The sequence below is a fragment of the Pongo pygmaeus genome, chromosome 11 (genome assembly GCF_028885625.2).
Source record: "Pongo pygmaeus isolate AG05252 chromosome 11, NHGRI_mPonPyg2-v2.0_pri, whole genome shotgun sequence".
NCBI lineage: Eukaryota > Metazoa > Chordata > Mammalia > Primates > Hominidae > Pongo > Pongo pygmaeus.
The window spans coordinates 114,825,740-114,852,152 of record NC_072384.2 but is presented as its reverse complement, the minus strand read 5'-3'; the positions used below and the strand labels follow the sequence as shown (position 1 = coordinate 114,852,152).

At 34.0% G+C, this 26,413-nt stretch overlaps 2 protein-coding genes across 5 annotated transcripts in view; both read right to left on the bottom strand.

Moving 5' to 3' along the window:
* VWC2L (von Willebrand factor C domain containing 2 like) overlaps positions 1–2,399 on the bottom strand; it is a 168,439-nt gene extending 166,040 nt beyond the window's left edge. The window contains exon 1 of the mRNA XM_054478495.2: positions 1,852–2,399. The gene's annotated coding sequence lies outside the window, so the exon portion shown is untranslated. The remainder of the gene's footprint in view (positions 1–1,851) is intronic.
* A 740-nt stretch (positions 2,400–3,139) lies between these two features.
* Positions 3,140–26,413, bottom strand: part of SPAG16 (sperm associated antigen 16) — a 1,161,609-nt gene continuing 1,138,335 nt past the window's right edge. For all 4 annotated transcript variants that reach the window (XM_054478489.2, XM_054478490.2, XM_054478491.2 and 1 more), the window contains one exon: positions 3,140–3,504. In XM_054478489.2, coding sequence (XP_054334464.1) covers positions 3,329–3,504 — 176 coding nt within the window. In that variant the 3' untranslated portion in view covers positions 3,140–3,328. The remainder of the gene's footprint in view (positions 3,505–26,413) is intronic.

Sequence of the window (26,413 nt, the reverse complement as noted above, 5' to 3'; positions counted from 1 at the left end):
AATATAAATTATATTTAGGAAGGAGCTACTGTAAGGGATTTCCTACTTATTTATGCCCATAATTAAAGAACAACAATGGTGTCAACATCAGTTACCTGTTTAAGTGAACATGAGTCTGGATTTTTGAAATATAGTTGATAACAAGAACAACATAACTATTCCTTAGTGATTAAGAGAAAGAAAATCTGAAATAATAAATAATACAAGAGAATTCCATGTGCTTAAAAGAATTTGTTAAAAACAAATTTATTTGTATTATTGTCCACATTATTTTACATAGGAAGGAAGCTCCTAGTGGGCAGGAAAGATCTATCTATAAATTTGTTTCACAGTAACTTGAATCTAGTATATATGTAATATTATTTAAATTAAATATTTCAATATAATATAAATACAATTTATGAGATCTTGAAAACATAACTCTTGAAATGTCAAAAATATTTACATGTACACAATCTGCACAAAGATGCCAGCACAAAATTCTTTATGGAAGTTGCTTAAAACCATACTTAAGTGTTAACCATTCATAGAAAATATGCCTTATTAATTTTGTGACACTGACTCTTGTAAAGTCCACTTAGTATTGGTGCTTGATGTGAAGTGTTGGGAGTGGGCTCTTATTTAAATATTTAGAATAACTAACTCACATAGAGGCTCTGGGGAAACCGTGACTTTAGGGAGTAATAAATAAGAAAAAGTATTGTCAAATAGCTCATTTTTTTATTTAAATACTACTGGCTTCATGCCAATAACACTAAGCTGGTATACAGGACATTTTCAGGTCAGTTATAAATGTTATACATTGGTTTATTTTCAGATTATATTAAAAGCAATGATAAACCATCTCTTTTCAGTCTAACATATACAGATGATAAAATAAGATAAAGATGACATTAGGAAACTTCATAAACTATTATATTTGCATTTTAAGGTAGATATACAAGTTCTAGTAATAGTAAAATGGAAGGTAGTATGCTCTCTTTCCGGAGAAAGCTGGTATTAGAATTCCTCTGATATCCTCTGATATTAGAATTCCCTTTGGGTAGGTAATAAAGCCGATGATTTCTTATAAAATATGTCAAAAATAATGAGTCATGACAGAACAAGAAAATGCAAACCTATAATTCTACTGGAGAATCTGGAAGCTCCCTTTGACAAAGCATTTTTTTCCTCTCAAATTACTACAGAGATAACAAACATAACAGAAGCTTCTGAAAAAGCATAAATATAATTTACTAATTAAAGCAAGAATTTATACATCACATATTTAGAAAGTTTATCTTGGAGGCAAAGAAAGCTACTGTGCTTCCTTATAGTATTCCAGCAATATCTGTCAATACATGCAAGATAAGCCATATAAAATACACATATGATTCTGCTTCAAAGGGACATAGACAGAAAATGATCTCTTTGTAAGCCACAGGTAGGCATTAATGTGTTAGGTTATGGTAAATGTAAACTTAGAGGTAAAAATAGGAATGTAATATCTACTTTATGTAAACATTAAATATGTTTTTATTATATGAAATATATCTTAAAATCTGCATGGCAAAAAACAAGATTTTATTTTCAATATAACAAAGTTCTTAGGCTATTTTTTAAAAAAAGCCTTCATAATTGAGCTGCCCTAGTACAGTTTAAGATACTATTTATTTAAGAGAAGAAACATGGGATAAATCAAATGTAATGTTTATCTGAAGATTTTTAAAAAGAAAGCAAACACTGCTAAACTGAGGATCACTTCCCAGCTTAACTTTCCCCCCCCTCCCCATATTGCTACATATGATTTAAAATGACTGCATCTATTTCTTTGAGAAAACAAACATAATTCATGTCATAAGATACACTTACCTAATTACTCTGGAGGTTAATGGTGGTGGTAGGGGTCACAGCCCAAAATGAACTAAAAGGTCAGGTATGTTTTAAGAAAGCAGTTCCTCTTTAATTACCCAAAGAATACATTTTTAGGCATGAATTAAAGGCAATCCATTCTCTCTACCTCCCATTTCAAAACACAGTAAAGAAGCAGTCTCCCGCCCTTCCAGAAAGAAACACAGCAGACACACATAAGAAATTTGCTTTGGACCTGTCTTCAGAATTCAAAGCAAGAAGCAATGCTGGTCCTGTAGAAATCCAGACCCCAGTAGCCGAATCATGTTGAACTTATTTTTAGCATGTTCTTAGATCCTTCTATGAAATTTCCCGGCTGATTACGCCTCCTCCACACATGAGTTCACTTACACAGTGTTTGCTACGGCAGTAGAGGTGATTTGGCTAGGCTCTGAGGATCACAAACAGCAACAGCATGCTGTAGCTTAAAGCCCACTCCGCTGGCAATACCATCACCATCGTCCACAGTATGTTTCTTGAATCCCCTCTTACACACCGGAAAACACTAACTGTGGATGTGAAGGAAAGGAGCAACTTTAGCTGGGTTTCTGCATCAGTAAGAGCAGTTTGCAGATTGCTGATTTGGAGCTCATTCTGCCGGCAGCCGGGAATTCCTCAGCACCACGGACAGCGCCAACAACTGGCTTCTGAGCCCAGCTCTGTCGAAATCCCAGAGCTGCTTTAGACCAGGCTAGAGTGCTCTCCAAGCAGTCGCACTTTATACAGCGGATGCGTGCATTAGGAGGGGTAAAGACATTCCACGTGCGAGATACTTATTTGCATTGAAATTACAATTAAATTTTTTTTCTAAAAAATTGTAATTATACCTAACGCATTCTTGGATGGGCTGCAGAGATGAAAGTTCCGGAAGAGGCTTGCATTTAGATTTAAGCCATCTGCAGTCCCCAATTATTATTAATAGATAAAGCATAATCATTGTCAAACAATCTGTGAAAACGTAGGCTTGTCGATTCTATTTGACCCTTTGGTGGCAGAAAGACTTCCCTGGTGCTGCATGATTAAACTTCAGGTCTTCCTGCAGCTTGGATCTGATTTTTTTTTTTTTTTTTTAAGTAGCCAGGTTTTCCTGCAGTTTGTTCTCTAACATTAAAAATCAATCTCCTGTAATTCATCTAGTCTGTCATTAGGCGTCATTGTAAAGCTGTTTCTTTCAAAACCCCTAGCAAAAATGCTGTGTCTCTAAATTCTTATCAAAACGAGAGAGAAAAAAGACCCTGACACAAATGGGTGAGCATAAAGTTATTTTTTTATTAGTAACAACAGTATGAGCACTAAAATATATGTCCAAAGTATGTTTTAAAGAAGACTGTAAGTGTTACCTGCTGGCACATTTAACCAGTTATTTACTGGTTTGGGACTACAGGAGGCATTTTCAAGCCTTGAAGGGAATGCCCTCTGCGGCGGGATGTGCTGACGGTCAAGACCACGTTCGAACTGTGCCGTCAGAGCCTCCAGAAAACAGAATCTCCCCGTCGTGAGAAAACACAACCGTGTGTGCCTCGTCTTCGTGGCCCATCAATTTGTGAATCTCCCCAGATTTAAGATCTAGCAAATGGATAACACCATTACCACTTGCCTGAGCTAAAACTCGACCTGAGGGAGACAGAGAGAGAGGAGAGAGAGAGAGAGAATGAATCAAAGTTTTATTTCAAGTGTTCACAGTTTATAAGCAATGAAGCATTCTATTTTTTTCAATTATCATTCTGTGTTAGGGGTCAGTTATCAAATATGCAGTAGCTCCTGTAGGTATAAGAAAGAAATAAGTTGAGTCAAAATTAAGACACATCAATAATTAGGTTATAAAATTTTCGAATTGGGACATAGAGCCTAATGGTCTACCTCCTTTATATGCAGATTTCATCAAACGTCCTATACTATTCTTTTATATTTGCGATTAATAAAGCATTTTGAGGAGATCAGATTGAAAGCAACTATGCAAGGCAACTTTCTTTTTCAAATAAATTATACGTTAAAAAGTTTTAAAAGGTATAGCTTTCACAATTTATGGAAAACATATTTGTATTCTTCTTTAAACTTATTTATAATAATTATGTTAACCATTACTTACAACTCAATATACATTCCTGCTTTAAAAATTGTGATACTCATGAACTCAACAAATACTTTTTTGAAGCTGAAGTGGAAATAAATACTTCCATTTCAAAATGACTTGGGAGTTTTTACTCTAGCTTAGAATTCAAATTTTGATAAATTAAATTTTTGTTACATAAGATGGCTAAATACAGCACAGGGTATTTGCATAATTTTTGTGCCATATATTTTTTAGTGGCTCATTTCCTCAAAGTGAAAACAAATCAGGGATCCAATTTTAATTAATATTTTTATTAAGGAAGTCCAGTAACAAACTATCATGGGACTTGGAGTTAAGTAAAACAATAGGATACGTTTACGTAAGTTCAGTACTTAGTGTAAATAAGTATGACATTAGTACTATCCATGGGATTATTTAATCATACTTAGAAGGCATATTTTTGTTTCAGTGATAACATTTAAAATGTATTAAACTCTTTTAATGTGATAGATACTATATTTAGTGCTTGATATGGATAATTCCATATGATCCTTACGGTAATCTAATGATAAAGAAAATAGTATTAACTATTTAATATTTTAAATAGTACTAATAGTATTAACTATTTAATATTTCAAATAGTACTAATAGTATTAACTATTTAATATTTTAAATAGTACTAATAGTATTAACTATTTAATATTTTAAATAGTACTAATAGTATTAACTATTTAGTATATTAAATAGTTAGTACTATTTATCTGTATTTTAAATGGTTAGTACTATTTTAAAAATGCTTAAATATCTGTTATGTAAAAAATGCCTCCTCTATGTAGGTGAAGAAATAGAGGCTTGGAAAGGCGAAATAACTTGCTCACAATGACACCCTAGGTATAGAAGGAGCTAGCATTTAATCACAGCACTTCGAATCCAGAGCCTGGGCTTTTAGCCATTGCTTTCCACAGCCAGCATAGTGTTGTTATCAATGATGCCTTCTTGACAGATTTTAGGTAAGTGATATATTGTGAAAATAGCATTGGTCCATTTTATAATAAGAATTCTAGAATTATATCACCATAAAAGCTACAGTGAAATATTTAATCACAAATTTTACCCCCAATCATCATGAATACCTCTAAAACAGAGAAAAGTTATAAAAGTAAAGCTAACCATGATAAATACAGCCTATTTGCATACCTTTATAACTACTGGGCTTCTTCATCTAGAACAAAACCTGACACAGCAAAGATCCTTAGGATGGATTAGAGTGTCCAAAGCAGCAGATGTGAATATTTATTATAAACCATTTTCTACTAAGTCTTTGCTGACAGAGGCATTACATATGGATTTCACTTCCAACCTCACTCTATAGGCAATTGCTGTTTGTGACTTTCCCAAATAACTTTTTTTCTTGTAGTCTTTATACAACAGCTGAAAAGGGGGGGGGGGGTAAATACTCTTTTCTATTTGTGAAACCAAACAAAACCAAACAGAACCAAGTCCATAAAGAAAAAGAAAAATATTTAGCTTTAAATCATTATTCACATCTGTAAAAATAATAATTGGAAATATTTATGAAGGCTCTGGTAATTTCTGAAAGTTTGTTCAATAAAATACAGAAAATGATATTGGAACCTCATATTAATTCAACAGCACCATGCCTCAGGTGTTCCAAAAATTTGTTTTTTCAAGAACAGATTTTGGTCAGCAAATTTATTATGAGGTTTTTCAGGTTTACCTGAATTCATTTTCAGAAGATTGCAAGACTGAGTATGTATCGTAACTAATTCCTAAAATGAATATAAATTTATAATCATGTTCAACTTCATTTAAAGTATATTGGATTATTACATGGCATATAATGTGTGGCTTAAAAATTAGTTTTGCTGGGAACAGGGATGCTAACCTCTTTCTAAGTTATAAAATGTTCAAAATTACTTACCAGGGTATGTCAATCGCTACATTAGTACTTTAGTATCCAATTGCTTTGAGAGAGAAGAGGTACTCTCAGAAACAAAATAAAAAATGCCACAGTCTCATTACCGGTAGCATCTCCACAAAGTGGAGCATTTATAGAGAAAGTGTTTATGGAGAAGTGCATGGGTATCTTTTTAAATCTCCTGGTGACTGGCAATGAAAAACAAACCACACTGCAAATCACTTGTCATCTGAATGTCAGTGTCTTAATGATAAATTTAGAGAGAATAAAAGATTTAACTATATCAGAACTTGGTCAATGGAATGAAAATATGGTAGAAATACAATTTTAAATAGTGTCTGTCATGAGAATTTATGTGAAACCTGAACTAATAATGTTCACGTTGAAGTAAATATGTCTCTTTAAAAAATGTGAAATTAAATAATTTATTTTTACTTCAGATCTTTTATTAAAATATTAAAAGCAAAATATTGTCTTGTAACATGTAATTTCTGAACAGATTATTAAATTGTTATTTAGCTTAGTATTTTAACAAGAATAATTATAACAATTTATGAATACACACATTCCATAAAAATCACATGAATTAAATTTGTGATTAAAAACAGAGTAGTTTACAAATAGGTTAAAAATAAAAATGGTCAAAATTGATTTGTAAAGGTATTTTAAAATACAGATAAATATTTAAACATCTGTTATGTAAAAAATGCCTTACTTTTTTTCTTTTGTTAACATTCAAGTTATAAGGATGTCATACTTTTCACAGAATGGAAAGAAAATAAACAGTCTAGGGAGAAGATTGATTTAATTTTGTAACTGCTATTTTTTATACAAATAACTCAGTATATATCAACATCATTGAGTGATTATGACTCCTTCATATGTCTTAAAAAATATAATCAGTACTTATTTTTATCTGCCAAGACTTTAGAATATTTTCATATTTAGTAAATCAATACCTTTTCTGTTGACCAATAGGACTCAATGAGGAGCATATGTTGCTGTCCATTTTACTCTATTGGATGAATTTGCCAACTCCTTTTGGCTTTGAAGACAAGAATTAAATTTCTCCTAACCTCAAAATATTGCTCTGCTATTAAATGATTCAGTCAAATTTTATGAATTAGAGGGTCTTTCAAAGTTCCAAATAAATTTATAACTTTCTTAACACAACATAGTTCCTTTATATGCTGTATTTATTTTAATAAATAGTTTCACTAATATCTTAGGCATAACAGTTTCAATTGAATTTGGTATAAAAACTTGAATATTTGAATATAATTATTAATTTAAGCATTATTAACAATAGAATCCCTTGAAGAAGTTTATAGAATGAATTAATCCATACAAATTGAGTGGTAAAATTTTATCTGGGTGTAAAAAATCACTTTATATAAACTAGCATAATTTGGAAACTCTCACTCTCATGCTAATAAAATGTGTAATATTGACACTTTTTCTAGCTACAATTTTTAAAACTTTTCAATCAATTTTCATTAATTTTTATTAAATTTTAAATTAATTTTAGAAACACGTGTGAGAAGTCAATTTGATTTTGACAGTGTACACCTAGAATAACCAGGAGTTATCTTAAACCTTTCAATACTTTCCTTCTCATGTAGCTAAATTCTCCTTAAGGTTGAGATGCATGCTGCTTATTATTGCAATTTCTTTTATAATCATGGAACTTGACTTATCAGTACTTAATGCGTGCTTGTTGCTTGAAGAGTCATAGTGTGTTACAAGTAGGAGCACAAAAACCTTCATGACATTTTTAAATAGAAAGGGTTTGAGCCCATTTCTTTGTCATCCAGGTTTACTGGAATGAGTTGATGGTAGCCCTCATTTATTGAATGTCTAGAGCTTTCTTTTTTACATCACATGTTTTTCACTCAACACTGTGACGTAGCTATTCTTTCCTCCTAGAAAATGAAGAAGGAGACTCACAGAAGGTTGAATTGGGATTTACTTTATTTATTTATTTTTTTTGAGATGCAGTTTCACTCTTGTTGCCCAGGCTTGAGTGCAGTGGCGCAATCTCGGCTCACTGCAACCTCCGCCTCCTGGGTTTAAGTGATTCTCCTGCCTCAGCCTCCGGAGTAGCAGGATTATAAATGCCTGCCACCGTGGCCACCTAATTTTTTGTATTTTTAGTGGAGACGGGGTTTCACCATGTTGGCCCTGCTGGTCTTGAACTCCTGACCTCAGGTAATCCACCCACCTTGGCCTCCCAAAGTGTTGGGATTACAGGCCTGAGCCACTGCACCCGGCCTTGAATTGGTATTTGAATTGAAAACTTTATTACTCAATAAGTCTTGCTTCATTTACTGCCTTTGAATTTCTTTAATAAATTAAGATTTAGGGCCAACTGGGTTTATGCCTGTAATCCCAATGCTTTGAGAGGCCAAGGCAGGAGGATCACTTGAGGCCAAAAGTTTGAGAGCAGCTTGGACAACATAGTGAGACTCCATCTCTACAAAAAATTTGAAAGAAAATTAGCCAGGTGTGGTGGCACGCATCTGTAGTCCTAGCTACTGTGGAGGCTAAGGCAAGAGGATTGCTGGAGTCCAGGAGTTCAAGGCTGCAGCGAGCTATTCCCACCGTTACACTCCATTCTGGGTGGTAGCGCAAGTCCCTGTCTCTAAAATAATAATAATAAAAAATAAATAAGCAAAAAAGACTCAGATAAGTGTCACACTTTGGGGCTTCTTTATGAATATCATTGAATTCTCTAGTTGCATAAGTTCTTTAATGCTCATGTTAATCTCATAATTGTTTTATTTAATGTTGATTCTACTACTTTGTGAAACTGAAACTAAAATACTCATGTTCTTGCAAAAGTCACTGTTTATATATATCCATTAATCTCTAAATACATACATTCTAATGCATATATAATATGTACTAAAAATTGTACCTGATAACTAAAAACATTTATTTTACATCCCTTCCCATATCTGCAGCCAAATTATCTCCCTGGTTCTACCATTTCTATTATGAATACTAAATATTTTTTTTCTAGACTCCAAACTGTAATACAATTCATTTCTCACTTTGCCTCCCTCCCCACCTTCAATCCAAGTCCTAGCCATTCTTTCTTCTTTTAAACAAATTTTCTATAATCCAACCCAGCCATTTATTAATATTTCCAACTGTTTTTTCCACAATATTAGTTAAAATCCTTTTTTTAAAGACACTAGGACCACTGAAATGATTATCAAAATGATCTTTTCATTTTCATATTTTTACTTTTAAATCTACCTATATTAATTCCTGAGGCATTTCTTCAGTAATGTTATCCTCATCCTAAAATACCACAAATATAAACAGAACAATGAAAGCAGTAGCAGCAGCAACAACAACAAAGAGCCCCTTTTCATCTCTGACGTTCTCAGGTTTTGTTTTGTTTTAGATCCAACCATCTTATGTTACAAATAAAACAGCTGAGCTGAAATGACTTGGCCAAGGTAAGAAAATGCACATGTGGCAGTTGCAGAATATGGCTGAAATCAGATCTTTGGCTCCTAAATCGGTGCTCTTTTTTACTATTTATTTCAGACACTGAATAATGTCCAAGTATCTTAGCATGGCTTCTAAGATCTCTACACTCTGATACAAATCTGCATTTGCTAACTCAAGTACACTCTTAACATGAACTCTGTGCTCTCCATCAAACAATTCACCCTCATTTCTTGAATGTATTTTTCACTTCCCTACCTTTGGATTGTTTCTTCTGTAATTCCCTATAGTGAAATATTTTTCCTAGCTGTCTCCATGGTCCCTAACCATTACTTCCTAATAAAAATCAGCCTGCCTATTAAATCCTAGTTCAAAATTATTTTCTTCACCAAGTTGGTACAAGGGATTCCTAGTACAAGATCTGCCTTTTCTGAGCACTTATTGCATTTCATTCATACCATTCATGTGATAATAAGATGTCAAAAATTCTAGTTAACTATGTATTTGTCTTACATTCTTAACTTCGTAATTACTCAGGAACAGGGGCCATGCCATATATTTTTCCATTCCCCCAGCAGAGCAAGGAAGATATTATAATCAATATCAGTGGATAATAGTAGCAGCTTTCACAGTACCATTTGTAGTACATATTATTTGCCAAGCACTATTCTAAGTCCTTTACTTGCATTACCTCATTTTATTCTTCAATAACCCTATGGGGTAGGTTATACCTGTACTATCCATTATAGCAGCTATGACACACATGTAGCTATTGAGCATGTGAAAGGTGGTTAGTACAAATTGGAATGTGCTGTAATTGTAAAACGCTCACCAGGTTTCAAATGAAGAAAGAATGTAAAATAGGCTATTACTCATTTTTATACTGATTACTTGTTGATATGATACCATTTTGGGTACATTTTATAGATTTTAACATATATGTATATAATTAATAAGTATAAATATATATCTCATATATAAATATACAAATAAATATATCAATTTTACCTGTTCTTTAAAAATGTGTCTACTAGAAAATTTAAAATTATCAACATACTATTATCATAGTACATCACATATCACATATTTTTATTAGAAAATACTAGCATATACTCTGCTTTACAGAGGAGGGAAATGAAGTCTAGAGAGAAAAGCAACTTCTCCAAGGCCACACAGCTTGTAAGTGATGGCATCCGGATTTGAGGTCTATATGACTCCAAGGCTCATGCTTTTATCCTTTATGATATGCCCAGATTAGTTTTTTCTTTTGATTGGCTCCATGTCATCCCTTCCACTTTGATTCAGTTGCCCTTACTAAAACGCAACGTGATGGAGAGATGTATCTATCAAAATCTCTCTTGAGTGTGCCACTCCAGTTTCCAGTGTGAATCTATGCTCATCTCTAGGAATATATTTAAATTAATTTGTACATAAGTAAAATAAATATTTTAAAAATTTTATATTCATGGTCGCCCTAGTGGCATCTATTGATTCCAAGAATCTGATTGTACAACTAGTTTCCTGGGAATAAGTGACAAACTCAGGAAGGCTGCCCTATTCTTTTAGAGTTTCTGGAGACCATCCAATGTACCCAGTGCCTTAGTGGGCAGAAAAGACACTTCCACATCTTTAGGTAAGTATTTTATATTAAGATGCTATTTAAAAATTGTCATTTAATTTTTGATGTAGGGGAAACCAGATTATATTTTCTTTCCAATGCTTATGCTTTCTATATTGGCAAACATCCCCTTAGCCTCACCCAAATAATATTTTTGAATACAGTGAATATATTTTATCCAATTCTTTACACTAATTGTACCTGAAAAAATAAAACAGTTCTTGTTTTGCCGAAAGATCTCAACTTAATTTGTTTTAAGAATTAAGAAAAGACAAAATTTATTTGATAGACTGGTAAAGTAAAATCATCTAAGGTAGAGAGAGGTATTGGACCTTGGTTGTCAATGTGAAAATTCCTATTCCTTGAAATTCCTAGGAAAAACCACTGAGAGGCATGAAACTTGTTAATAAATCCAAGTTTGAAGAAGTTACTGGTTGAGGCACACTTACTGTGGTGGTGTATTAACTGGCCAAATGATGTCATTTAGTAATGGAGCAACCTATGTTAGTTATGAAATTTATTAAATAATGTTGACAGAAATATTTGATTTTTTGTTAGAGGAATAATTCACAACACTAGTTAATATATCAAGAATTAAGAGTTGTGTTTCCTTGGGGGACTCTTTAATTGATCAAATACAATTTCCCCAGTGAGCCACCAGTTATCAGGTACTGTTAGTTAAGGTAACTGTGGATACATAACTTGGTTGGGTTAATTAAATACAGTCATTTTTAATGAGAATTATTAAATGTTATATCTATCAAAACTTTAAATTTCTTTATGATCAGAAAATTCAGAGTATCTATTTTTCTTATTACTCTGTGTCTAAACACATAACATACACTAGCAAAAAGGTTACAAAATTCACTTATAGGTTTGAACATGTTACGTTTTCCAGCAATATTATGAGTCAGCAATTGGCTAAAAGTATGTACTTTTCTATTATTTATATAGTCAGTAATAGTGTCATTCTGGATTAGAGGAATGTGTCTGCATGAATGGAGCTTTGTTAGAAGAAATAGAAGCAAACTCAAACCTTTTAAGCTTATTATAAATAATAAAAATGTGAATGAAATACATCATTACATTTTTCATTACAATAACTTCAGTAATTTCTCATGATTATTCATTCTTTGATTAAATTTTGAGCAATAGGTTTCTCCAAAGAAACAAAATACTCATTTTATATTTTATTTAAATGAGTCTCATACACAGATCATAAGAAATTTATCACAAATATACAAGAATAGAGACAAAAACCATTGTGTGCCATATATGAAATAACATATCAGGGAAGAGAAACTTTGATCAATAAGGAAATGATTTTTATACACATCAGAACCGATTTGAAGCAATTCTCTCAATCAATATAGATAGGCAGAAATGCTTCTGAACATTTATTACCTGTGGAGAGTGTTATTGATTAATTTTATTGATTTTTTGAATGCATGTGGAGAGGCATCTGCTGTTTCTTTAAAAGATGCCTCAAAATGAAAAGTATCAAGAAACTACTTAAGTTTTGAGGATTTGCATTAATGGCTCAACCAGGGTCATTACTCAGAGTTTCAAAAACACCACAGAAAGGAGATATGAAATGTGATTTAGTTTATTTTGTACCTTACTGCTGATCAATGCATTTCAGAAAAAAATATTGCTTGCGAATTTAACTTGCCTAAGTGCTAGTAACAATTTAAAAACTTTTCCAGCATTTTTTACTATGTATATTAATGCTAAAGGGTCCTAACTTTTCTTTTGTGAGCAAAGATTAGTTGATGTCAAAGTGTAAAACATAGAGTATAAAACAAATGCATTTTAAATTTATCTTGGTAGAAGTTCGTAACACAAAAATGGTAAAAGAGAAGGAAGGGAAGGCTTCAGTATCTTCAGAGCTCTAGTCAACAGATTTGTTTACCTCACTTAGAAAACATAAAATATTGAATGGACATCAAACACATGGAAGTTGAGGATAATCTACCATTATGTGAACTTGGTATGGAATGTGACTTATTAAGCAAGTGAATTTTATTGCACAGAGTCTGTTTTAGAAGTTTGCCAAAAGCGGTTTTAAATGAATATAAGTTGATCTTCTGTATCTATGGGGGTGTTGGTTCCAGGTCCTTCCCAACCCACAGATACCAAACTCTTCAGATGCTCAAGTCCCTTCTATAAAATGGCAGAGTTTTTGCATATAACCTATGCATATCCTCCTGTGTACTTTAAATCGTTTCTGGATTACTTATAATACCTAATACAATATAAATGCCACATAAATAGTAGTTATATTTTTATATTATTTTTGTTATACTTTTTAAAAATATTTTCTTTTTTTTTTTTTTTCTTTTTTTTTTCTTTTATTATTATTATTATTATTATTATTATACTTTAGGTTTTATGGTACATGTGCGCAATGTGCAGGTAAGTTACATATGTATACATGTGCCATGCTGGTGCGCTGCACCCACCAACTCGTCATCTAGCATTAGGTATATCTCCCAATGCTATCCCTCCCCCCTCCCCCCACCCCACAACAGTCCCCAGAGTGTGATGTTCCCCTTCCTGTGTCCATGTGTTCTCATTGTTCAATTCCCACCTATGAGTGAGAATATGCGGTGTTTGGTTTTTTGTTCTTGCGATAGTTTACTGAGAATGATGATTTCCAATTTCATCCATGTCCCTACAAAGGACGTGAACTCATCATTTTTTATGGCTGCATAATATTCCATGGTGTATATGTGCCACATTTTCTTAATCCAGTCTATCATTGTTGGACATTTGGGTTGGTTCCAAGTCTTTGCTATTGTGAATAATGCTGCAATAAACATACGTGTGCATGTGTCTTTATAGCAGCATGATTTATAGTCCTTTGGGTATATACCCAGTAATGGGATGGCTGGGTCGAATGGAATTTCTAGTTCTAGATCCCTGAGGAATCGCCACACTGACTTCCACAAGGGTTGAACTAGTTTACAGTCCCACCAACAGTGTAAAAGTGTTCCTATTTCTCCACATCCTCTCCAGCACCTGTTGTTTCCTGACTTTTTAATGATTGCCATTCTAACAGGTGTGAGATGGTATCTCATTGTGGTTTTGATTTGCATTTCTCTGATGGCCAGTGATGGTGAGCATTTTTTCATGTGTTTTTTGGCTGCATAAATGTCTTCTTTTGAGAAGTGTCTGTTCATGTCCTTCGCCCACTTTTTGATGGGGTTGTTTGTTTTTTTCTTGTAAATTTGTTGGAGTTCATTGTAGATTCTGGATATTAGCCCTTTGTCAGATGAGTAGGTTGCGAAAATTTTCTCCCATTTTGTAGGTTGCCTGTTCACTCTGATGGTAGTTAAAAAAAAAAAAAATATTTTCAATCTGTGATTGGTTTTATCTGTGATTGCAAAATCTGCAGCTACATGGGGCCAACTGTAATCTTTTTCTGTCTTTAACATGAAATCCATGTGTTTCTTAGGAAGGCAGTTCTTTGATTCTCCAGAAATTCCTAAACTATAGCATGTGAATAAAATCAAAAAAATTAATCTACCTTGCTAGGAACAGAACTTTTGGCCTATGTGTAGTTTTAAAAATATTTCCCCCCATTAAGAGAGCATGAATGATGATCTTGAACAGGTGCTTTCCTACATGGGCTACCTTCTGAATATTACAGAAATCTCTTGTGAAATGCACCTAAAGTCCTAAAAATGTTCTAATTAATTATTGAATCTGTTTAAAATATCAACAGCCACCTGCTTTCATTAAGAAATCCTTGTAGACCTGTTTCCTAACTCGGTCTTCACCTATGCAGCTGATCAGTGTTGGAATAATATTTATTCAGGGACCCCATACATCTGGAACTTTGCAAACATTTCAGAAAAGCTTTTGCTGATGACAGAGGAAACGCAAGTTCCAGTTCAGTTCTGAGGATTCGATAAGCCATCACAAAACATAATTCATAGCAAATCATAGACTATGATATATTCTTCTTCATTGTTTAGAAATAGGCAAAGGAACCAAGGGCTTATATTTAATATCAAAAATTTAATTAAAAAATTAATCATTTTTGTCTTATTATAAAGTAATAAAACCACCCTTAGTATTGCTCAGATTTTACTACTCAAACCATAACTACATTTTAAGACTCTAAAAGTCAGAGTTGTTATAATATTTTGGGAGTTTTTCTCTTAATGTACATTGGTGTCAGAACTAACTTCATTATAAAGGAATCATCTTTCTTGAATGTGGAGGTTTGTCTGTGGGGAAAGCCACTGTCTGATTCTGTTAGTTAATGTTCAGGTGGTGAATTGTTAATAATTACATCTTAATTTTAGAACTTCATCCTTTCCTACTTCAGGGCAACATTGTTAGGTAAAAGAGGCTAAGTGATAAATCAGCATCACTACACCATTAATAGTTATAGTAAAAAAAAGATATGCAAATATGTGATAAAAGAATTATAATTGAGATGGATACCCTCCTCACAAGAGCAAAAGAATGGCTGCAATATCAAATGTGAAGGTCTTGTATGAACTGGGAATGGCTAAATTAATTAGTTTAAATGTGGTATGTAGTATAATCTGATGATTAAAAAATATTAAACTCTCTGAAATCATAGATTAGCTCTAAATTTTATATATGTCACTATTTATTACCTGAGTAAGCCCCACAGGACTAATACCTAATGGAGGTTTCCGTTTAAATAATTTGAAGTGCTTGATAATAAAAGATGGAACCACCAGCTTACAATTATTATCTCACTTTTTCCCAAATATTTCACATCTGTTGTATTATGTAATCCTTACAATCAAATGCAAAGGCAACATTATTATTTTCATTTTACAGAGAAAGATATTGAATCACAGAGACATGAAAGACCTCCACTAAGATAACAGAGTTAGCATTTGAACAAGGATGCCAACCAAGTATGTCCATAAAATTTCCCCTATCCTGCAGCCTGAGGGGAAACAAAAGTAGTTATGCCAGAAAGCTAAGCTAATTTGGCTGCTACATGAACTGCTAAATAAATTTATATTAACTCGTAATTCTGTGAAGGGATCTTTATGGAAATTTCAGCTAACATTCTATAATATTACATTCCGATGACCTGGCTTTATATCTCATAGAACATTTAATGGAAATTTCAGCTAACATTCTATAATATTACATTCCGATGACCTGTCTTCATATCTCATACAAAATTTAAAGCAACACGTGATTAGTTTGTTCTTTATTCAGCCTCTCTCCATCATACTTTCTCACTGTTAACCTCTTCATCTGGTAGTCCACTTGGATTAAATGGGCTTTTGCTAAAAGCTAGTAGACAATTTGAGATTAAGGGCACTGATGAGTACTTGGAGTTAAAGTAATGAGGCACGCATGATTTAGCTATATACAGGAGGCATAAAAATGGCAAAGTTGGAAGTTCAATTATTAGAAAATATGGAGTGTGACTTGTCTGAATAAATGGAATATTAGGGTATTTTCAGTTGCAAGTGAAGGAAAGTCAACTCAATGTGGCAAAGGGAAAATTTTTTTTAAAGTTTAACAAATATATTTATCACACAGAAATACAAATAAACTGACTCCAGTAATGGCTGGATCAAGAGGTTGGAATGATGTTATTAGGATGCCTTCTTTCATTGTCTCTATATTCTGATTCCAGCAGTGTAAATTCATACTGAGGCAGACTCTATCCACTTGGTAGTCTGGGCCCAGGCTCATGGCCTACCAAATTCAAATTCCATGGAAAGAGTACCTCTATTGCCTAGCAGTCTCATAAGGGGTAAACATTTTCCCTTATGGGTTAGCTTGGATCATGTGGCTGGCAGGCGGAAGGGTGTGATTTACTAATTCACCAGGCCAGGATTAAGTGCTGACCAGAACAAGTGAGAGTGCATATGGAGAATTACCCAAATGAAGAACAAGATGCTGTCATCTTAGGAGGAATAACACTAGGCATTTAAAAAAAATCTACTTCAGATAGTCATTCCAGATGTGCAATTCAGAGCCAATTTTTGCATTAGAGAAGAAAACAAAGAAATAATAATCCACATTGTAGGCCTTGAAATCCATGCTTTACCTTCTATTGTCTTTACATTTGACTATCTATCTATCCCCTTGCCTCCTAAAAGACTCTTATGCAAATAAATTGCATCTAGTTTTATCAAGAAATCAGCTCAAGTATTTTGTTAAATAGACTACCAATGTTTGGGGTCCCTTGATCTACAGTGGCGCTATTAAATGCAAAAACTCCCAAGGATAAACTGCAGGGAAGGTAGGGGTAAAGTGGGATTATAGTTGCAAAGGAACAGAAAAATTTGAACACCTATATGACAAGCAATCTGCATTAGAGAATTAAAAAATATGGCCGGGTGCAGGGGCTCATGCCTGTAATCCCAGCACTTTGGGAGGCCAAGGCGGGCAGATCACGAGGTCAGGAGATTGAGACCATCCTGGCCAACGTGGCAAAACGCTGTCTCTACTAAAAATACAAAAATTAGCAGGGCGTGGTGGCGCACGCCTGTAGTCCCAGCTACTTGGGAGGCTGAGGCAGGAGAATGGCTTGAATCCAGGAGGCGGAGGTTGCAGTGAGCCAAGATTGCACACTGCATTCCAGCCTGGCGACAGAGCGAGACTCCATCTCAAAAAAAAAGAAAATTAAAAAATTTATATAAATTCAAGCTTTTTTGCACTAACTAGATACTATGATTATTAATATCTCAGTGGCATTCGTACACTAGAGTATCTCCCCAAAATAAACAATTACAGCAAGCTGCACTGGATTTTCTTTATTATATTAAACAGAATAAAATTATTATAAACTCTAAAATTAGAAATACACGGTAAAGTTTTTATACTTTCCTAATAATCCCAGGATTTTTAGGAAAAAAGCTATAAAGAAAGTTGCTTTTTTTAAGGGCTATTTATCAAAGATGATACATTTTATGTTTCAGTGGCAACTTTGCACATGTTCAAAAGATCTTGATGTGGATCTATAAAAAGTTCTGAATACTAAATATTTCAGTTATTTCTAAAGAAATCATTTTTAAAATAATATATAAGAACATAAACAACCAAATAGATAAAAATTATTTTGTGGAGTCATTTTGAGAAAACATACTATTTTGCTGTTGTCAATATTTAAATTTAAAAATATATCCTTGGGAATTCAGAATCTTAAGAACAAAACACATGAACATGTAAGAAGAAGGGATCAGTGAAACAAAACTGACAAAATATTAATAGTTGTCAAACCTGGGTAGTGGATAAATGGGGCTTATTAGATTATTTTCTTCACTTTTATGTATGCTTGGAAAATAAAAACAATAAAACATTAAAAAATATTAATCACAGATCACCATTATTACCATGTAGTCATTTCTTATATATAGAACTAAAATTTTTGAATTATCAGAGAAGTACAAAGTATTCTAAAACTAGGTATATATAGAATGTGTCTAAGTACTTTTAGCAACTGCAGAGCAAAATAGTGAGTGATAAATGAAGATACTAAATATAATTATTAAAAAAACAAACTGGAGGACTTTATTAAAATAAATAATAAAAAGCCAAGCCACAGCCTGGTACAAAATATTTGCAAAAGACATACCTGATAAAGGACTATCATCCAAACTATACAAAGAACTCTTAAAACTCATGAATAAGAAAACAACCTAATTAAAAAATGGGCCAACATTGTGGAAAGCAGTGTGGTGAGTCGTAGAAGAACTTGAAGCAGCATTACTATTCAACCCAGCAATCCCATTATTGGGTATATACCCAAAAGAATATTAATCACTCTACCATAAAGACACATGCACGCCTATGTTCATTACAGCACTCTTCACAATAGCAAAGACATAGAGTCAACATAAATCCCATCAACTGAAGACTGGTTAAAGAAAAATTGGTACATATATACCATGGAATACTATGCAGCCATAACAAAGAATGAGATTATGTCTTTGCAGCAACATGGATGGAGCTGGAGGCCATTATCTTAAGCAAACTAACACAGGAACAGAAAACCAAATACTGCATGTTCTCACTTACAAGTGAGAGCTGAATGATAAGAACACAAGGACACAAAAAGGAAAAAAAATAGACACCAGGGCCTACTTGAGGGTGGAGGGTGGGAGGAGGAAGAGGATCAGAAAAAAATACGTATTGGGTACTATGCTTATTACCTGGGTGATGAACTATTTTGTACACCAAACCCCTGTCACATGCAGTTTACCTATATCACAAATCTGCACATTGAACCTAAAATAAAACTTACCATAAAAACATTTAAAAATGGGTCAAATACCTTAAACAACCTTACCAAAGAAGACAGACAGATGGTGAATAAGCATATGAAAAGAGGCTCAACATCATATGTCATCAGGGAAACGCAAATTAAAACAGCATTAAGGTACCACTATACACCAGAACATTGATAACACCAAATGCTGGTGAGAATGTGGAGCAACAGGAACATTCATTCCTTGCTGGTAAGGATGCAAAATGTTACAGCTACTTTGGAAGATGGTTTGGCAGTTTACTTACAAAAGTCAACATACTCTTGCCAATTGTTTCACAATTGTGTTCCTTTGTATTTACCCAAAGAGGGGGAAACTTATGTCCACATAAAAACTTGTACAAAAATGTTTATAGAAGCTTCATTCATAATTGCCAAAAGTTGAAAGCAACCAAGATGTCCTTCAGTAAGTGAATTAATAAAGCATGGTACATCCAGACAATGGGATATTCTTCAGTGATAAAAAGAAATGAGCTAACAAGCCATGAAAAGGCATGGAGGAAACATAAATGCATACTACTAAGTGAAAGAAGCCAGTTGGCCAATGCTACATACTGTCTGATTTTTACTATGTGACATGTTGGATAAGGCAAAACTATGGGGATAATAAAAAGATCTGTGGTTGCCAGGAGTTGTGGGGAGGTAGGGATGAATAGGCAGAGCACAGAGGATTTTTAGGCCAGTGAAACTATTCTGCGATACTACAGTATCATGACGGATACATGTCATTATACATTTGTCCAAATCCACACCAAAAGTGAACTATTTTGAAGGATAATGATGTGTCATTTAGGTTCATCAGGTGTAACACATGTGCCACTCTGGCAGGGGATTTTGATAATCGAGGAGGCTGTGCATGTGTGGGGATAGGGAATATATGGGAAATCCCTGTACTTTCAATTTTTCTGTGAAACTAAAACTGATCTAAAAAGACAAAGTAAAAAATAAAAGTTTGAAACCAATATGAGGTTAATAGCTAATTTTTAGTTGGAATTAAAGGTAAAATATCTCTCACTTAGGATGATATTCTCCTAAGTGCTCAAAGTAGGTGCTTTAAAATGTATTTTTAAAGTTTTTTTACTCAAGAACATCATCAGAATCAGAAAAATAGTGTCTTCTCTAAATTGTGAACCCTCTAGATGATTTTAAGTAAATGAAATAACTCAGATTTTTACACTGGTATAAGGAGTAGCTATTTCCTCAAAAAAAAAAGTAACAAGCTATGCTGATATTTAAAAATAAAGCTCAAATTATTAGATTTCTAAAATCATCACTGTATAGCTCTTACTTGACTTAGAAAGAGAGAAAGAAAAAAAGGCACACAGAAAAAGAGGCATAGAGAGAGAAACAGAGACAGAAAGAGACAGAGACAAAGAGAGATGCCTATTTGGATGAGGACTGTAAAATGGAAACTAAATTAATACAAAGATTTTCATTAAGCAACACTATCCATCACAACCCAAAAACAGCTTGAAAACACAGAATAAATTTCCTGGCCCATATTCTGTGTATTGGCCAATGGTAGTGCCCGAATACACCAGATAATTGCTCCACCATCTGCTTCACATTGATTACATAGTTGTGGTGGTACATTTCCTATGACTGGAGAAAGATTCCATTTTAAAAAATAGACATTATTTGAGCTTTCTAAATTAGGAGTCTCTTCAAAATAGCACAATATTCACCCTTCAAAACATTTTTTAGAGCAAATCTAAAACTTTGATATGTTTCTTTTTCTAGAAATGAATACCTTCATTATTTCTCACGTATAACAATTTTCTGTTTTGTTTTTCCAGTTTCACATTATGAGTGTTGTAAAGCATTGGGGGTCTAAAATATCCTTTGTTCCAATCAAACGCAAAAGAGATATAGGATCATGTTTAATTTTGCACAAATGACACACACATATTTTGACTTTAATGATCTTGATGTGTATAACAGTTTATTTTTGTTAATTATATTTTATATAATTATATTTTAGTTTAATTATTTTGCTATTTTGGGAAAATATTCATAAAAATTTTTTAGACCTGAAAATACTAATTTCCATTGAGTACATACTTAAATAAATATCTTGCCTTTTATGTTTATTATTCAGTGGACTAGTCTAAGGTTAAAAAATAACATATTAAACTCAATTTGGGGCATCATTGAACAAAACTTCCCTACCTGGTGATAGATGGGAAATGGCAAGACAAAGCCAAATTTTGTATATTTCCTTCAGGGGCTGATAGCCAAAGAGAAGAGCATAAACTATTGTAACATTCAACCAAAACAAAGATAAGTTACCCACTATAAACTGAGATTCATGAAAATATGTTTAATCTAATTTCAAGAAAAGAGATTAGATGACTGCTTTCATACAAGATATTTGTGCTTCAATTTTAACTTTTGTTGAGAAAATATATGACATGGTTTAATAAATCAAGTTCTATAGAACTATAGTGAAAAATAACTTCTGCCTTAAACCCTTCCACCACGAAGTTTCATTCCAAGCAATACCTACTTTAAATTATTTTAGCTGCTTGGATAATAATGAATTCCACTAGTATTTCTTAATGTATCAATTTCAAACATTTTCTATGGACTTCCTATTAAGAGAGAATATTAGACTCTTATGTAATTCTACCCAGTTATCATCTCTCCATTCTTTCAACTAATTTAGAACACAATTCTAGGTTCAGTGTTAACAAATTAGTAGCTATATTATTGTAAATATGCATACACATTTCTATGGAAGTGTTTCTCTTAGGCGTTTGGGTCCCTGCTTCTCCCACTCTGTTAAGTCAGTGACCACTCCATGATCTTTTTTTTTTTTTTTTTTCCTTTGTAGGTTGGTTTTCTATCTACCTATCACTAATTACTCCTAAACTCTTCTTCAGAATTATAAAACTTCTTTCAATACTATTCTTCCCCAGGTCAAACGCATCAAATTCATTTTTTGGATTATTTCTTAAAGACTCTACCTCCCAAACAAGGGCTCGCTGGCATGGGAAAAACTCACCTTCTAGGGGTTCTTGAGGAAGAGTGAGTACAGGGATAAGATTCTGAGGCTCAGCACCGTGGCTCTTGCTTGTAATCCCAGCCTTTGGGAGGCTGAGGCGGGTGGATCACTTGAGATCAGGAGTTCATGACCAGCCTGGCCAACATGGTGAGACTCGGTCTCTAATAAAAATACAAAAATTAGCCAGGTGTGGTGGCTGGTGCCTGTAGTCCCAGCTACTCTAGAGGCTGAGGCAGGAGGATTGCTTGAGGCAGAGGTTGTAGGGAGCCGAGAGCCTGCCACTGCACTCCAGCCTGGGTGATGGGAGTGAAACCCTATCTCAAAAAAAAGAAAAAAAAAATTCTGAGACTGAGTGGCAAGCTGACATTTTTAATGTGTGACCCTCAAATGTTAGTATCTGTAGGCATTTTCTTTGGGTTCTATTCAATTTCTTCAGCAATGAATCTTGTGGTTTGCTCACTGGTGACCTGTGTTCCAGGAACTGGATGAAGAGAAAGATGGAGAGAATTCTCTTGGTCCAAATCTCTGCATTGTGTTCATATTTTGTGCCTTGTGTTCCTGAGTCCAGGGCCCCTTTTGATTTAATTTTTCTGAAGGACAAACCTCCTTTCTCTTGAGAATTGTGGTTCAAAGAGAACTAGTTGCCTGGTTGAGCAGGGTTGGAGAGAAGATCTAGGGGCTTAGAATGCTCTTTATACAATGTGTCAGATCCAAACTTCATTCTTAAATTCTTTGTAGCTGGTGACATCAATTCCAGAATGGCTAGGGAGCTCAGTGGTGGAAATTAGCTCATTTATGTGGAAGTCTTCTTCTTTAGGCATTTGAGCCCCTACTTCTCCCACTCTGTGAAGTCAGTTACCACTCCATGATCTGTTTTCCACTGACATTTCTTTCCCATTGTTGTATCCTCTGTGTTTTCTTTGTCCTTGTGAGTTTATACCCATTTCCTTCTTTACTATTAAAGCTTTGGCATTTAATTGACCATATTTAACCCATTCTTCAATGTGATATTTTCATTTTGGTGGATAAAATGTAGTGCCAATTTTCCCATTTATATTTTATTCAATAAATTAGGTAATCTAAGTTTTAAGAATATAGTTTAAAATTCATTTCATCAGATCAGAAGAAATACGTTTAATGAAATTTTGAATGAAAAAGATGAAGCAAAAATATTTTTATTTTTCCTTCTTTGACCTTCATTTTCCTTAGTGTTTTACATGTATTAACCAATTTACTGCTCAAAATCATTCTAATGATTATCCCAGTTTTACAGAAGAGGAAATTGAAGCTACAACGCTTAGGGAAGTTGCCTTGTATCATATAAAACTAGTAAGTAGTAGGGTCAAGATTCATACCCAATGTGTTTGGGTTCAAGGTCTCTGCTCAAACCCATATGCAAACAGCCTGTCTACAGTCAGGTCATGATTTTGTGATCTCTGGTGTAATAATAGTGTCCTCCACTGTCCTTAAGATCTTCTAAGAACCATCACATCTAAAGTCACAAATACCTAATCTTCTTGCCCACCCCGCTGCCTCTTCACAACCTTAGCAATATTTCTTGGTTTTACTCTGCACTTGTTTCAAGACTCCTTTCTCATGAAAATCTCGTTTCTGCCTATCAATTTTGTACATGGCCTTGTCTCTTTTGCCAAGCCTTCTATAGACTGGCAGCTCAATTTCAGATCATCTCTGTGACATTGATCTTGCTCTCCATTGGAAGTATGCTTCTAGTAACTTTCCCCTTGGCTCTACATATTCCATCCAGTTGAACTTTTGCACCATGACCCACACTTGCCCCTAGAACTCACGCTGTGCTCCCCTGCCTCTCCCACTCCATTGGGAGTGTGGGGGGGGGAAAGGGGATGAATGCTCCACTATGGTTCTAATTGGATGATATTAGATTTAAGCTGCCCATTCAGTTTATATCTTTTAGTCATATTTAATTCAGCATTTGGATTATGACTGTTTTTAACCAGTTTGTGCTCAAAGTGAGCCTGAGATAAAGTGGGAGCTGAGTGGTGTAGAAGAATAGTCAATTGTTTGGCCATCCAGGAAGCCAAGTTTAATTTTAGCCTTGAGAGAATTTGAAATCATTATAATTACACGGGTATTAAAGCCCACGAGTGAAAAGGACTTTTTTTTTTTTTTTTTAAAGCATACCCATTCATTTAGCATCAATTCACAACTGGCAGTTCACCCTCCCAAATGCTGTACCACTGAGCATGCATACAGAGTTAGAGTAAAACATTTCTGGAGGAGTTCAAATACCTAGGAAGGAGGCCGTTAATGGTGGTGTAATATTGAAACTGTAATTAACTTGAATACTAGAGAAATGCGAGAAATACAAAATGTGTATATATTTTTGGAGAGAAAAATTGTATTGTTTCATACATTTTATTTGTGGTACAGAATAACTGGACAATTGGCTTAAGATAATTACAAGGTATCCTGCACATAGTGTCAGGCTTCAGTACAAACGTTGGTTAATAACCATTCCTGAGCTTGGGCTCCAAGGTTAATTTGAAGTGCACTCCAACAAAAAATAGGCAATCATTTCACGGTCACTTCAACATTTTACATGGGTTCTGCCTCGGTCCAGACTAATGCCCTAACTGAAGAATGTCAATGATATGATGGAATGAGGTATCTCGAAAAACAGATGAGGCAATATAACTGGCAGTTTAGTCTTCTATCCTTGCAAACGACTAAAAGGTATTTTTGTAATACTTAGCAAAAATGGAATCAAAAAATTGGCATTGGGATTTTCAGTGGAAAATGAAAGCAAGGACTCTTCTTTTAACATAAGCAAGTTATTGTCAATAGTGGCATCTCTATTAAGCTTGTTCTCTTACTTAAACACTCCTATTACTGTCATCTCTCAGGTTTGTCATACCCTCTGCCCTGACAGTACAAACATTCTACAGTAAAATCTGTCAAAGAGGCCAGTTGATTTCCTACATCTTCTGACACATGCTGCTCTTTAATATCTGCCTGTCAGAACACCTAAGAGAAAGGCATCTGCTTTCATGCTTGGAGCTGAGGCTAGGACTACCATCATACATTGCAATCATTAGCCTTGTATTGCTATGAAATTCTGCCTTTTGGAACCATAGAGTCTCCTGCTGGAAAATACTGTTGGCACAACTCTATCATGCACGTTAGATTGCACAAATTTTGGTAGAACTAGTTATTTTCAAAAACATTTTTTTTTCTAGTGTGAATTTGCTTTAATTTCTTTTTGTGATAAGTTGTTTTGAAATACGTGTTGGATTTTTCTCTGCCACAATCAACTGGTTCCCGCATGGATGTCTAGAGAAATATTTTTGGCTTGACTTGTCTTGATTATATTTTATTCTTGTGGGTTACATATGCCTTTGTATTCATTTTATGTTTCTCTTATCTATAGAGAAATGTTTCTCTTGATTTCAAAACATGATTGATTTAAGTGATTTCAGGGTGATACAGTGGGCGTCTTTTATTTACCAGACATGGTTTTCCTGGCACCCCATTGGTAGGTCACCGAGCTTTTACATTCTCTCTTATCTGATTCTCTTGTGGCATGTGTTTATGAGAGGCCTGGGGAACAGTCTATTAATACAGGTGATGTTCTCAGAAAAGAAAGTGGCTAATTTTGTATCAAATATAGCAGAATTTCAGAAACCAATATATGTGGTATATTCATATAGTAACTTTGGGAAGATATGGACTTATTCCAAAGACATCCAAAAAATTCCTTTTTTGGAATTCTTTCACATGCACACGCTTTTTTTCCCCACCCAGTAAAGTTTATTTTGGGATTGAAATTTAAAAGTAGTGCATTATTGCTGTAATAATGAAAATAAAGGTGTCTAAAAAGTGATCAGACACACATGCATGGATGCACACACACACTCCTACTTTATCTTACCCTCTGACTTAATTCTCTCTTGATGAAGGTGATTTTAATAATTTGGTTCTGCATTATTCCAGAGTTTTCATTTGCCCATAAGACATATACATAACATAAAGTGGTCTAATTTTTTTCAGGAGAATGTAAAGATCATATATATTCTTTAACTTTTCCTCTTCCCTTTAACAATACATAACAGACACAGGCAGGTATACCATGAAATTAACGAACCATGCACTTTAGGGCCCCTCACTTGTATAGGCCCTTCCAAGGCCTTAGG